Below are 12952 nucleotides of genomic sequence, written 5' to 3'. Positions count from 1 at the left end.
CAATCTTACGTGGCTAAAGACCATAGAAGAGCATCCCATCTAACTTCTATAAAAAAATAGAGGTAATTTGGCATTCAAAATCATAAAGCCTTTTGGTGAGCATTGAGTGAACTATTCTTTCACTTCAATCAAGCTCGAATTTTAGGCTTCAATCGACCTTCTAATTTTTTTTTTAGTTCAACCCTTTTCGAGTTAAAGTTTCAATATTATATTTCGAGTTCGAGTTGAACTTGATAATTTTTAGCTAGTGAGTTTGAGTCGAGTTGAGCTTACTTTTAAAGTTTTCAAGTTTGAGTCGAGCTCAGCAATACTCGAGTTCGACTTGGCTCTTTTAACAAACGAGGTCGTTTGGTTTAATTTTTTTTTAAATAACAAAATTGGAGGTTTGTCCCGATTTTTTTCGGTTTTTAGCCGGTCTGGTTCGAACGTTCAGCGGTTCCGGCCGGTTCACTAGTAGCGGTTCAACCAGTGTAGATTGAATCGAACTAGACAGCGATTTCCGGTTAAACCGACCGGTCCGGTCCGGTTTTCAATACACTGCATATTTCTTTAATACCAAATCAACCCCATTCCCCAAATAAATTCGTTTTCTTAATTAATTACGCACGTGGAGCCTTGGTGAACTATGAAAAAGTAAATTAAAATAATATAGGGTAAAATATAGTATTTTTCACTAAACTATGTCTAAGTTTATCTTGTTGCCGCCAACTATGAAAATTTATATTATGATCCCTAATGTCAATTCATTATCACTTTGACCCTTTTATTATTATTCATCAGATCTTATTTTTCATGTCGTATTGTTTTTTAGGTCCCCTCTTCACTTTAGGTGTCAAACAAAACTGCAGGGGGCATAATCTTATGTTCGTGATACTTTAATTTCAGTCCTGCTATTATTAATGAATTCTTGAAGCATTCTAGGACATAGTGTAAGGAACAGATAAAAACCTAATTATGATGCATTTTCCACAACATTCCCAATGGTATGAGAACTATAGGTCATAAGCATAGAAATTCTAAACTTCTGAGGTGACAACTACATTTATTAACCCTCAGGCCACTGTCGTTTATAACTAGTTGTCGTTAAAGTTGTAACGAACTTTAACTTTGATAAATTCATGATTAGGCTGGACATTTCTATGTAAAAAAAAACATAGTGCAAAGCTGGTAAATGACGCCATTGAGGATCCGTGTTTTAACTTTAATGTAATATGGAAGTTAAAAGTCCCTCCTCGCATCCGAAGTTTTCTTTCAATGACGATCATCAACCGGGTTCCGACCAAGGCGGTTTTGTTATGGAGGTGATTTATTTGGATACTTTGATGTGCTGCTGCCCATGGTGTGATTTAGTAACGAAGAGTGACGCTAATCTCTTTGTGGCTTTTGGATTCACTAAACTATTACGGTCCAGTGTTTTCGAGTGGTGGAATTTATCTTGAAAGGCCTCTTTATCAATTAGAGACTTGTGTAATTTATGTTTTAATGTTTCTTTGTTAAGGTTATTTAGAAGTATGCGGCTTATTAATTTCAGTGTTAATGAACATAGATTGACATACATATAACATGTCATACATAAATCATCATCTCATTATAAAATTCACATTTGAGAATGTCAAATGGATTAAAAGTCCATTTTCAGTCACTTTTTAAGAACTCACCTAGTCAGATATATCATTTTTTGCCATTAACAACTCTAGCAAGTGTACCATGCCTTATTAATTATTTATGACTAGTACAAATTCACAAATACAAACAAGCTAAGTTTTAGGCATCTCAAGTCCCATTACATGCTTGAACATCTACTTAAATATGAACATCAACATACCAATTATGCATCACATTGTCTTCTTTTGGATTCTGTACAGTATAATGTTTACTAAGAAGAAAAGAATGATGAAATCAATGAAGGGTACGCATCTCATTGTCTTATTTTATATTCTTTTGAACAACTTTCTTTTTTTAAGGACTTGTTAATGTGCAATACGAAAAATAATTGAAAGACGTTGTCATTCAAATACTTGAATTCAAATTATGGTGTAATTCTTGAAGAATATGTTGCTTTCATTGTAGTTTTTGGTATAAATTCTATCCCTATAGGGTATTCTAATACTTGATTGCGAAGACTGAAAATCTTAATAGGCAAATGAAACATATTTTGAGGATAAACCTACATATACCATGGGAGGGTTACTGTTACCCCAAACTTTTTGGTCCAATGGTATTTTGGTCCCTATTAGTTTAAATTTTATCCAAGCTAAACCTTAACCTTAATAATTTTTCGATTTAAATACTCAATAGGTCCTTAATTTGTTAAGCTAAACATCCTATCCCTTCTTGGTATTTGATCCTAATTTCGTCTGGAAGCTATAAACAAAACTAATATTTAGGAACTCTAATTCGATTATTTCTTATTCTAGATATTTTGATTCTTGGTTGATATTTTGAGATATTTTAGGTTTTAAGTTCATTCAAGTTGCAACCAGTCGAAATAACTTATACAACAAATCAAAACTTACAAAGGTAATGCATGACTGATAAATGTGAGTATAAAGAGTACAAACCAGTGAATATAATTAAAGAATAAAAATAAGAAAGCTTGGATACATCATTGTACGGCATATTGAGAGTGGGAGAAATGTTGAAATGGTATATATAAGGTCTAGTTGTTTCAGAAGTCCATTCATAATCGATTTGCAGTCATTTATTAATTCATTTTGATATATTATAAAGAGAGAAACAATACAACATCCAACCACACATTAAAACTTGAACATATTCAAAAGTTTTAATTGAGAAAACCCTTATTATCCGCTGTCTTTTGAGCCATCAATTCCCTTATTAACTACTTCTTGGTCAAAGAAACCAAAATGCTAACCCTCCTATCGAACACTGAATTAATTAAAGCGTCCTCCACATTTGCAGCAAGCCTTGCGAATAACTTGTCAATTATTGCATCTCCAAAATGATTGCAGATCATTGACTCTATAACAGCTCTGATGGTATTAGCAATATTTTTCCCCATTTGCGTATAAATGTTGAAACCAAAGTCTTTGTTACGGAGCATCTCATTTGTATTTATAGGATCGGCATCCACTTCGAAAACTTGTAGATCAGTAATTTCAAATGATCCTTCCCTCTCCGCAATCTCAGCCACTTCTTCTTTGCAAGGTGTATAAAAAGGAAGGTTGAATGAATCCACATCTCTCTCTTCTACAGCTCCCTGCAATTCATAATTAAGTTAGTTTATTGCGTTCAACTAATCATAGAAATAGAGTAAATGGATCATCTGGCACCTGCGCAACCAAATCAAGAAGTGATTTAGCAACAAGCTCCCAGCCATAGTCTTCGTTGGAGGGGTCGACATTTTTCCTAGCCATAAAGGTTAGCACCATACGGCCTTGGGATATAATTTCTTTGGAGCGCAAGCTTAGAAAATTTGTGAAGTCTTTCTGAAATTGGTCGGCATATGCTTGGAAAACATTGGGAGGACTTGATCTTGCCATGTATACGTTTCCCTTATTGTTCTCTAGCCCAACTGGGAGCTAATGACAAGATCAAAGCTAAATGAGATTAAAACAGATTCTTTACTAGATCAAAGAGAAGGATTTTGGTCAAGTGACCGACCTGTGTTAGCCAATGAAGCGCATACGAAGAATTGACAAAGTGGAGGCTTCTAGTTGCAAAGAGTCTGTCATAGAAAGAGCCTGCAACTCCTCCTATAAAACACCTTTCTTGCACCATATCTCCTTTCGTTTTCTTCATCCTCTCAATGAAATCAGGAACCGACCTAAACACAGAGTTGAAGTCATTGTCTGGGAGATCATTTAGAAGCACTTCAAACTCTGGAAATTTCAACTCTTCTCGCTTACATATCCCATGGATAGTGTCAATAACTTGAGATATAGTGTGGAAGGTGTTAGGTCCTGAAGAGCAACCCAAGTCTGCCACCTTTATACAAGCTGGAGCCATTTCCTTGAACATATCTCTAATGGATTCTTCAATGATTGGTGTTACCTTTGATATTACTGCTTTCTGCAAGCACAAAGAACTGGTTAGCATGATATTTTTTCAAAAAGAAAAAAACATCATAATGTAATAACGGACTTGGAAAACTGAATTATTAGCATAGCTAATTTCATGATCTGCTGCATTCATGCGAAGAACCTTTGCTTCTGCCATTTTGCTTCCTTAATTTCTTTACAAACTTACGTACTTTACTGTTTTCTGGTGAGTTTTCCTTAACATTCTGCTGTATATATATACATATGTGCATGCATGCATGAAACAATGATCATTGTTTAAACGCTGAAACTGTAGGGTTTTTCCCACATGGTTTTGTCATCAATTTTTAATTAGGTTCATTATGGTCAGATAAAATATTTCGACATACTTTGGAATGAGCTGTCCAATAAAGACTGAGTCAAGCTTCTTTACGAATAAGTATGTTAACAACAAGAAAATGACGAAATCAATGGTTTAATAATAAGGAAAAGATGTCCGCCAGCTAAGGCAGACAATGTTTGGTAAGCCTGGAAACAAATTGAAGAAATGAAACATTAAAATTGGAAGAAATTAAAACGTGGGATATCTATTTTATTTCTTCATATTTCCATGGTTTTCAGAACCGGACCGGTTAGCGAACCGGTCATGCTATCGATTCACTGGTTCAACCGGTTGAATCGGTCCGACCGGTCGGAATAACCGGACGACGTCATAATTATTTAAAAAATTAAATAAAATTACCAAAAATATTTAATAAAAAATATTTTTTTATATCACAAGTCATATTCAAAGCAAGTCATAATATATATAAATTAAAAATTATAAAATCAACTGAAAAAAATTGATTTAAATTAAGTAAAACATAATATTTAAGGTAAAACATATTAAATAATAAATATAATTATATAAATATAATTAAAAAATAAATTTGGTGCTAAAAAATCATAACAAAATGATATTGTTTGGTTTAAATTTTTTTAAAAAACAATCTCACATGGCTAAGAAACATAGAAGGGCATCCCAAAAGTCTAAAGAGAAAATATGAGAACAAAACAATCTTACGTGGCTAAAGACCATAGAAGAGCATCCCAACTAACTTCTATAAAAAAATAGAGGTAATTTGGCATTCAAAATCATAAAGCCTTTTGGTGAGCATTGAGTGAACTATTCTTTCACTTCAATCAAGCTCGAATTTTAGGCTTCAATCGACCTTCTAATTTTTTTTTTTAGTTCAACCCTTTTCGAGTTAAAGTTTCAATATTATATTTCGAGTTCGAGTTGAACTTGATAATTTTTAGCTAGTGAGTTTGAGTCGAGTTGAGCTTACTTTTAAAGTTTTCAAGTTTGAGTCGAGCTCAGCAATACTCGAGTTCGACTTGGCTCTTTTAACAAACGAGGTCGTTTGGTTTAATTTTTTTTTAAATAACAAAATTGGAGGTTTGTCCCGATTTTTTTCGGTTTTTAGCCGGTCTGGTTCGAACGTTCAGCGGTTCCGGCCGGTTCACTAGTAGCGGTTCAACCAGTGTAGATTGAATCGGACTAGACAGCGATTTCCGGTTAAACCGACCGGTCCGGTCCGGTTTTCAAAACACTGCATATTTCTTTAATACCAAATCAACCCCATTCCCCAAATAAATTCGTTTTCTTAATTAATTACGCACGTGGAGCCTTGGTGAACTATGAAAAAGTAAATTAAAATAATATAGGGTAAAATATAGTATTTTTCACTAAACTATGTCTAAGTTTATCTTGTTGCCGCCAACTATGAAAATTTATATTATGATCCCTAATGTCAATTCATTATCACTTTGACCCTTTTATTATTATTCATCAGATCTTATGTTTTTCATGTCGTATTGTTTTTTAGGTCCCCTCTTCACTTTAGGTGTCAAACAAAACTGCAGGGGGCATAATCTTATGTTCGTGATACTTTAATTTCAGTCCTGCTATTATTAATGAATTCTTGAAGCATTCTAGGACATAGTGTAAGGAACAGATAAAAACCTAATTATGATGCATTTTCCACAACATTCCCAATGGTATGAGAACTATAGGTCATAAGCATAGAAATTCTAAACTTCTGAGGTGACAACTACATTTATTAACCCTCAGGCCACTGTCGTTTATAACTAGTTGTCGTTAAAGTTGTAACGAACTTTAACTTTGATAAATTCATGATTAGGCTGGACATTTCTATGTAAAAAAAAACATAGTGCAAAGCTGGTAAATGACGCCATTGAGGATCCGTGTTTTAACTTTAATGTAATATGGAAGTTAAAAGTCCCTCCTCGCATCCGAAGTTTTCTTTCAATGACGATCATCAACCGGGTTCCGACCAAGGCGGTTTTGTTATGGAGGTGATTTATTTGGATACTTTGATGTGCTGCTGCCCATGGTGTGATTTAGTAACGAAGAGTGACGCTAATCTCTTTGTGGCTTTTGGATTCACTAAACTATTACGGTCCAGTGTTTTCGAGTGGTGGAATTTATCTTGAAAGGCCTCTTTATCAATTAGAGACTTGTGTAATTTATGTTTTAATGTTTCTTTGTTAAGGTTATTTAGAAGTATGCGGCTTATTAATTTCAGTGTTAATGAACATAGATTGACATACATATAACATGTCATACATAAATCATCATCTCATTATAAAATTCACATTTGAGAATGTCAAATGGATTAAAAGTCCATTTTCAGTCACTTTTTAAGAACTCACCTAGTCAGATATATCATTTTTTGCCATTAACAACTCTAGCAAGTGTACCATGCCTTATTAATTATTTATGACTAGTACAAATTCACAAATACAAACAAGCTAAGTTTTAGGCATCTCAAGTCCCATTACATGCTTGAACATCTACTTAAATATGAACATCAACATACCAATTATGCATCACATTGTCTTCTTTTGGATTCTGTACAGTATAATGTTTACTAAGAAGAAAAGAATGATGAAATCAATGAAGGGTACGCATCTCATTGTCTTATTTTATATTCTTTTGAACAACTTTCTTTTTTTAAGGACTTGTTAATGTGCAATACGAAAAATAAGTGAAAGACGTTGTCATTCAAATACTTGAATTCAAATTATGGTGTAATTCTTGAAGAATATGTTGTTTTCATTGTAGTTTTTGGTATAAATTCTATCCCTATAGGGTATTCTAATACTTGATTGCGAAGACTGAAAATCTTAATAGGCAAATGAAACATATTTTGAGGATAAACCTACATATACCATGGGAGGGTTACTGTTACCCCAAACTTTTTGGTCCAATGGTATTTTGGTCCCTATTAGTTTAAATTTTATCCAAGCTAAACCTTAACCTTAATAATTTTTCGATTTAAATACTCAATAGGTCCTTAATTTGTTAAGCTAAACATCCTATCCCTTCTTGGTATTTGATCCTAATTTCGTCTGGAAGCTATAAACAAAACTAATATTTAGGAACTCTAATTCGATTATTTCTTATTCTAGATATTTTGATTCTTGGTTGATATTTTGAGATATTTTAGGTTTTAAGTTCATTCAAGTTGCAACCAGTCGAAATAACTTATACAACAAATCAAAACTTACAAAGGTAATGCATGACTGATAAATGTGAGTATAAAGAGTACAAACCAGTGAATATAATTAAAGAATAAAAATAAGAAAGCTTGGATACATCATTGTACGGCATATTGAGAGTGGGAGAAATGTTGAAATGGTATATAAGGTCTAGTTGTTTCAGAAGTCCATTCATAATTGATTTGCAGTCATTTATTAATTCATTTTGATATATTATAAAGAGAGAAACAATACAACATCCAACCACACATTAAAACTTGAACATATTCAAAAGTTTTAATTGAGAAAACCCTTATTATCCGCTGTCTTTTGAGCCATCAATTCCCTTATTAACTACTTCTTGGTCAAAGAAACCAAAATGCTAACCCTCCTATCGAACACTGAATTAATTAAAGCGTCCTCCACATTTGCAGCAAGCCTTGCGAATAACTTGTCAATTATTGCATCTCCAAAATGATTGCAGATCATTGACTCTATAACAGCTCTGATGGTATTAGCAATATTTTTCCCCATTTGCGTATAAATGTTGAAACCAAAGTCTTTGTTACGGAGCATCTCATTTGTATTTATAGGATCGGCATCCACTTCGAAAACTTGTAGATCAGTAATTTCAAATGATCCTTCCCTCTCCGCAATCTCAGCCACTTCTTCTTTGCAAGGTGTATAAAAAGGAAGGTTGAATGAATCCACATCTCTCTCTTCTACAGCTCCCTGCAATTCATAATTAAGTTAGTTTATTGCGTTCAACTAATCATAGAAATAGAGTAAATGGATCATCTGGCACCTGCGCAACCAAATCAAGAAGTGATTTAGCAACAAGCTCCCAGCCATAGTCTTCGTTGGAGGGGTCGACATTTTTCCTAGCCATAAAGGTTAGCACCATACGGCCTTGGGATATAATTTCTTTGGAGCGCAAGCTTAGAAAATTTGTGAAGTCTTTCTGAAATTGGTCGGCATATGCTTGGAAAACATTGGGAGGACTTGATCTTGCCATGTATACGTTTCCCTTATTGTTCTCTAGCCCAACTGGGAGCTAATGACAAGATCAAAGCTAAATGAGATTAAAACAGATTCTTTACTAGATCAAAGAGAAGGATTTTGGTCAAGTGACCGACCTGTGTTAGCCAATGAAGCGCATACGAAGAATTGACAAAGTGGAGGCTTCTAGTTGCAAAGAGTCTGTCATAGAAAGAGCCTGCAACTCCTCCTATAAAACACCTTTCTTGCACCATATCTCCTTTCGTTTTCTTCATCCTCTCAATGAAATCAGGAACCGACCTAAACACAGAGTTGAAGTCATTGTCTGGGAGATCATTTAGAAGCACTTCAAACTCTGGAAATTTCAACTCTTCTCGCTTACATATCCCATGGATAGTGTCAATAACTTGAGATATAGTGTGGAAGGTGTTAGGTCCTGAAGAGCAACCCAAGTCTGCCACCTTTATACAAGCTGGAGCCATTTCCTTGAACATATCTCTAATGGATTCTTCAATGATTGGTGTTACCTTTGATATTACTGCTTTCTGCAAGCACAAAGAACTGGTTAGCATGATATTTTTTCAAAAAGAAAAAAACATCATAATGTAATAACGGACTTGGAAAACTGAATTATTAGCATAGCTAATTTCATGATCTGCTGCATTCATGCGAAGAACCTTTGCTTCTGCCATTTTGCTTCCTTAATTTCTTTACAAACTTACGTACTTTACTGTTTTCTGGTGAGTTTTCCTTAACATTCTGCTGTATATATATACATATGTGCATGCATGCATGAAACAATGATCATTGTTTAAACGCTGAAACTGTAGGGTTTTTCCCACATGGTTTTGTCATCAATTTTTAATTAGGTTCATTATGGTCAGATAAAATATTTCGACATACTTTGGAATGAGCTGTCCAATAAAGACTGAGTCAAGCTTCTTTACGAATAAGTATGTTAACAACAAGAAAATGACGAAATCAATGGTTTAATAATAAGGAAAAGATGTCCGCCAGCTAAGGCAGACAATGTTTGGTAAGCCTGGAAACAAATTGAAGAAATGAAACATTAAAATTGGAAGAAATTAAAACGTGGGATATCTATTTTATTTCTTCATATTTCCATGGTTTTCAGAACCGGACCGGTTAGCGAACCGGACCGGTTAGCGAACCGGACCGGTTAGCGAACCGGTCATGCTATCGATTCACTGGTTCAACCGGTTGAATCGGTCCGACCGGTCGGAATAACCGGACGACGTCATAATTATTTAAAAAATTAAATAAAATTACCAAAAATATTTAATAAAAAATATTTTTTTATATCACAAGTCATATTCAAAGCAAGTCATAATATATATAAATTAAAAATTATAAAATCAACTGAAAAAAATTGATTTAAATTAAGTAAAACATAATATTTAAGGTAAAACATATTAAATAATAAATATAATTATATAAATATAATTAAAAAATAAATTTGGTGCTAAAAAATCATAACAAAATGATATTGTTTGGTTTAAATTTTTTTAAAAAACAATCTCACATGGCTAAGAAACATAGAAGGGCATCCCAAAAGTCTAAAGAGAAAATATGAGAACAAAACAATCTTACGTGGCTAAAGACCATAGAAGAGCATCCCAACTAACTTCTATAAAAAAATAGAGGTAATTTGGCATTCAAAATCATAAAGCCTTTTGGTGAGCATTGAGTGAACTATTCTTTCACTTCAATCAAGCTCGAATTTTAGGCTTCAATCGACCTTCTAATTTTTTTTTTTAGTTCAACCCTTTTCGAGTTAAAGTTTCAATATTATATTTCGAGTTCGAGTTGAACTTGATAATTTTTAGCTAGTGAGTTTGAGTCGAGTTGAGCTTACTTTTAAAGTTTTCAAGTTTGAGTCGAGCTCAGCAATACTCGAGTTCGACTTGGCTCTTTTAACAAACGAGGTCGTTTGGTTTAATTTTTTTTAAATAACAAAATTGGAGGTTTGTCCCGATTTTTTTCGGTTTTTAGCCGGTCTGGTTCGAACGTTCAGCGGTTTCGGCCGGTTCACTAGTAGCGGTTCAACCAGTGTAGATTGAATCGGACTAGACAGCGATTTCCGGTTAAACCGACCGGTCCGGTCCGGTTTTCAAAACACTGCATATTTCTTTAATACCAAATCAACCCCATTCCCCAAATAAATTCGTTTTCTTAATTAATTACGCACGTGGAGCCTTGGTGAACTATGAAAAAGTAAATTAAAATAATATAGGGTAAAATATAGTATTTTTCACTAAACTATGTCTAAGTTTATCTTGTTGCCGCCAACTATGAAAATTTATATTATGATCCCTAATGTCAATTCATTATCACTTTGACCCTTTTATTATTATTCATCAGATCTTATGTTTTTCATGTCGTATTGTTTTTTAGGTCCCCTCTTCACTTTAGGTGTCAAACAAAACTGCAGGGGGCATAATCTTATGTTCGTGATACTTTAATTTCAGTCCTGCTATTATTAATGAATTCTTGAAGCATTCTAGGACATAGTGTAAGGAACAGATAAAAACCTAATTATGATGCATTTTCCACAACATTCCCAATGGTATGAGAACTATAGGTCATAAGCATAGAAATTCTAAACTTCTGAGGTGACAACTACATTTATTAACCCTCAGGCCACTGTCGTTATAACTAGTTGTCGTTAAAGTTGTAACGAACTTTAACTTTGATAAATTCATGATTAGGCTGGACATTTCTATGTAAAAAAAACATAGTGCAAAGCTGGTAAATGACGCCATTGAGGATCCGTGTTTTAACTTTAATGTAATATGGAAGTTAAAAGTCCCTCCTCGCATCCGAAGTTTTCTTTCAATGACGATCATCAACCGGGTTCCGACCAAGGCGGTTTTGTTATGGAGGTGATTTATTTGGATACTTTGATGTGCTGCTGCCCATGGTGTGATTTAGTAACGAAGAGTGACGCTAATCTCTTTGTGGCTTTTGGATTCACTAAACTATTACGGTCCAGTGTTTTCGAGTGGTGGAATTTATCTTGAAAGGCCTCTTTATCAATTAGAGACTTGTGTAATTTATGTTTTAATGTTTCTTTGTTAAGGTTATTTAGAAGTATGCGGCTTATTAATTTCAGTGTTAATGAACATAGATTGACATACATATAACATGTCATACATAAATCATCATCTCATTATAAAATTCACATTTGAGAATGTCAAATGGATTAAAAGTCCATTTTCAGTCACTTTTTAAGAACTCACCTAGTCAGATATATCATTTTTTGCCATTAACAACTCTAGCAAGTGTACCATGCCTTATTAATTATTTATGACTAGTACAAATTCACAAATACAAACAAGCTAAGTTTTAGGCATCTCAAGTCCCATTACATGCTTGAACATCTACTTAAATATGAACATCAACATACCAATTATGCATCACATTGTCTTCTTTTGGATTCTGTACAGTATAATGTTTACTAAGAAGAAAAGAATGATGAAATCAATGAAGGGTACGCATCTCATTGTCTTATTTTATATTCTTTTGAACAACTTTCTTTTTTTAAGGACTTGTTAATGTGCAATACGAAAAATAAGTGAAAGACGTTGTCATTCAAATACTTGAATTCAAATTATGGTGTAATTCTTGAAGAATATGTTGTTTTCATTGTAGTTTTGGTATAAATTCTATCCCTATAGGGTATTCTAATACTTGATTGCGAAGACTGAAAATCTTAATAGGCAAATGAAACATATTTTGAGGATAAACCTACATATACCATGGGAGGGTTACTGTTACCCCAAACTTTTTGGTCCAATGGTATTTTGGTCCCTATTAGTTTAAATTTTATCCAAGCTAAACCTTAACCTTAATAATTTTTCGATTTAAATACTCAATAGGTCCTTAATTTGTTAAGCTAAACATCCTATCCCTTCTTGGTATTTGATCCTAATTTCGTCTGGAAGCTATAAACAAAACTAATATTTAGGAACTCTAATTCGATTATTTCTTATTCTAGATATTTTGATTCTTGGTTGATATTTTGAGATATTTTAGGTTTTAAGGTCATTCAAGTTGCAACCAGTCGAAATAACTTATACAACAAATCAAAACTTACAAAGGTAATGCATGACTGATAAATGTGAGTATAAAGAGTACAAACCAGTGAATATAATTAAAGAATAAAAATAAGAAAGCTTGGATACATCATTGTACGGCATATTGAGAGTGGGAGAAATGTTGAAATGGTATATATAAGGTCTAGTTGTTTCAGAAGTCCATTCATAATTGATTTGCAGTCATTTATTAATTCATTTTGATATATTATAAAGAGAGAAACAATACAACATCCAACCACACATTAAAACTTGAACATATTCAAAGTTTTAATTGAGAAAACCCTTATTATC

General features: G+C 33.4%; 2 protein-coding genes across 2 annotated transcripts; both read right to left on the bottom strand.

The window, feature by feature from the left end:
• Nucleotides 1-2806: 2806 nt before the first annotated feature.
• LOC120206462 (salicylate/benzoate carboxyl methyltransferase-like) lies at nucleotides 2807-4213 on the bottom strand. Its single transcript, XM_039206109.1, has 4 exons — nucleotides 4105-4213; nucleotides 3625-4032; nucleotides 3294-3542; nucleotides 2807-3220 (listed from the first exon to the last, which is right to left on the bottom strand). Exons 1-4 carry the CDS (start codon nucleotides 4177-4179, stop codon nucleotides 2843-2845), a joined length of 1110 nt encoding a protein of 369 aa, XP_039062040.1. The 5' UTR covers nucleotides 4180-4213; the 3' UTR covers nucleotides 2807-2842.
• A 3649-nt stretch (nucleotides 4214-7862) lies between these two features.
• On the bottom strand, nucleotides 7863-9269 carry LOC120206452 (salicylate/benzoate carboxyl methyltransferase-like). Its single transcript, XM_039206100.1, has 4 exons — nucleotides 9161-9269; nucleotides 8681-9088; nucleotides 8350-8598; nucleotides 7863-8276 (listed from the first exon to the last, which is right to left on the bottom strand). The coding sequence occupies exons 1-4, from the start codon at nucleotides 9233-9235 to the stop codon at nucleotides 7899-7901; spliced, it is 1110 nt and encodes a 369-aa protein (XP_039062031.1). The 5' UTR covers nucleotides 9236-9269; the 3' UTR covers nucleotides 7863-7898.
• Between the last annotated feature and the right edge of the window lie 3683 nt (nucleotides 9270-12952).

The sequence above is a fragment of the Hibiscus syriacus genome, unplaced genomic scaffold (assembly GCF_006381635.1).
Source record: "Hibiscus syriacus cultivar Baekdansim isolate YM2019G1 unplaced genomic scaffold, ASM638163v2 tig00000477_pilon, whole genome shotgun sequence".
NCBI classification, from domain to species: domain Eukaryota; kingdom Viridiplantae; phylum Streptophyta; class Magnoliopsida; order Malvales; family Malvaceae; genus Hibiscus; species Hibiscus syriacus.
Note: the sequence above shows the minus strand (reverse complement) of the source record. Positions and strands in the feature narration are given on the sequence as shown.

Bases quoted from the DNA above. Each gene is read 5' to 3' on its own strand.
- LOC120206462 (XM_039206109.1), bottom strand. From the start codon at position 4,179: ATGGCAGAAGCAAAGGTTCTTCGCATGAATGCAGCAGATCATGAAATT. The intron at 3,543-3,624 runs GTCGGTCACTTG...TCTTGTCATTAG, and splicing joins CGCTTCATTGGCTAACACAG to CTCCCAGTTGGGCTAGAGAA. The intron at 3,221-3,293 runs GTGCCAGATGAT...TATGAATTGCAG, and splicing joins TTCTTGATTTGGTTGCGCAG to GGAGCTGTAGAAGAGAGAGA.
- LOC120206452 (XM_039206100.1), bottom strand. From the start codon at position 9,235: ATGGCAGAAGCAAAGGTTCTTCGCATGAATGCAGCAGATCATGAAATT. The intron at 8,599-8,680 runs GTCGGTCACTTG...TCTTGTCATTAG, and splicing joins CGCTTCATTGGCTAACACAG to CTCCCAGTTGGGCTAGAGAA. The intron at 8,277-8,349 runs GTGCCAGATGAT...TATGAATTGCAG, and splicing joins TTCTTGATTTGGTTGCGCAG to GGAGCTGTAGAAGAGAGAGA.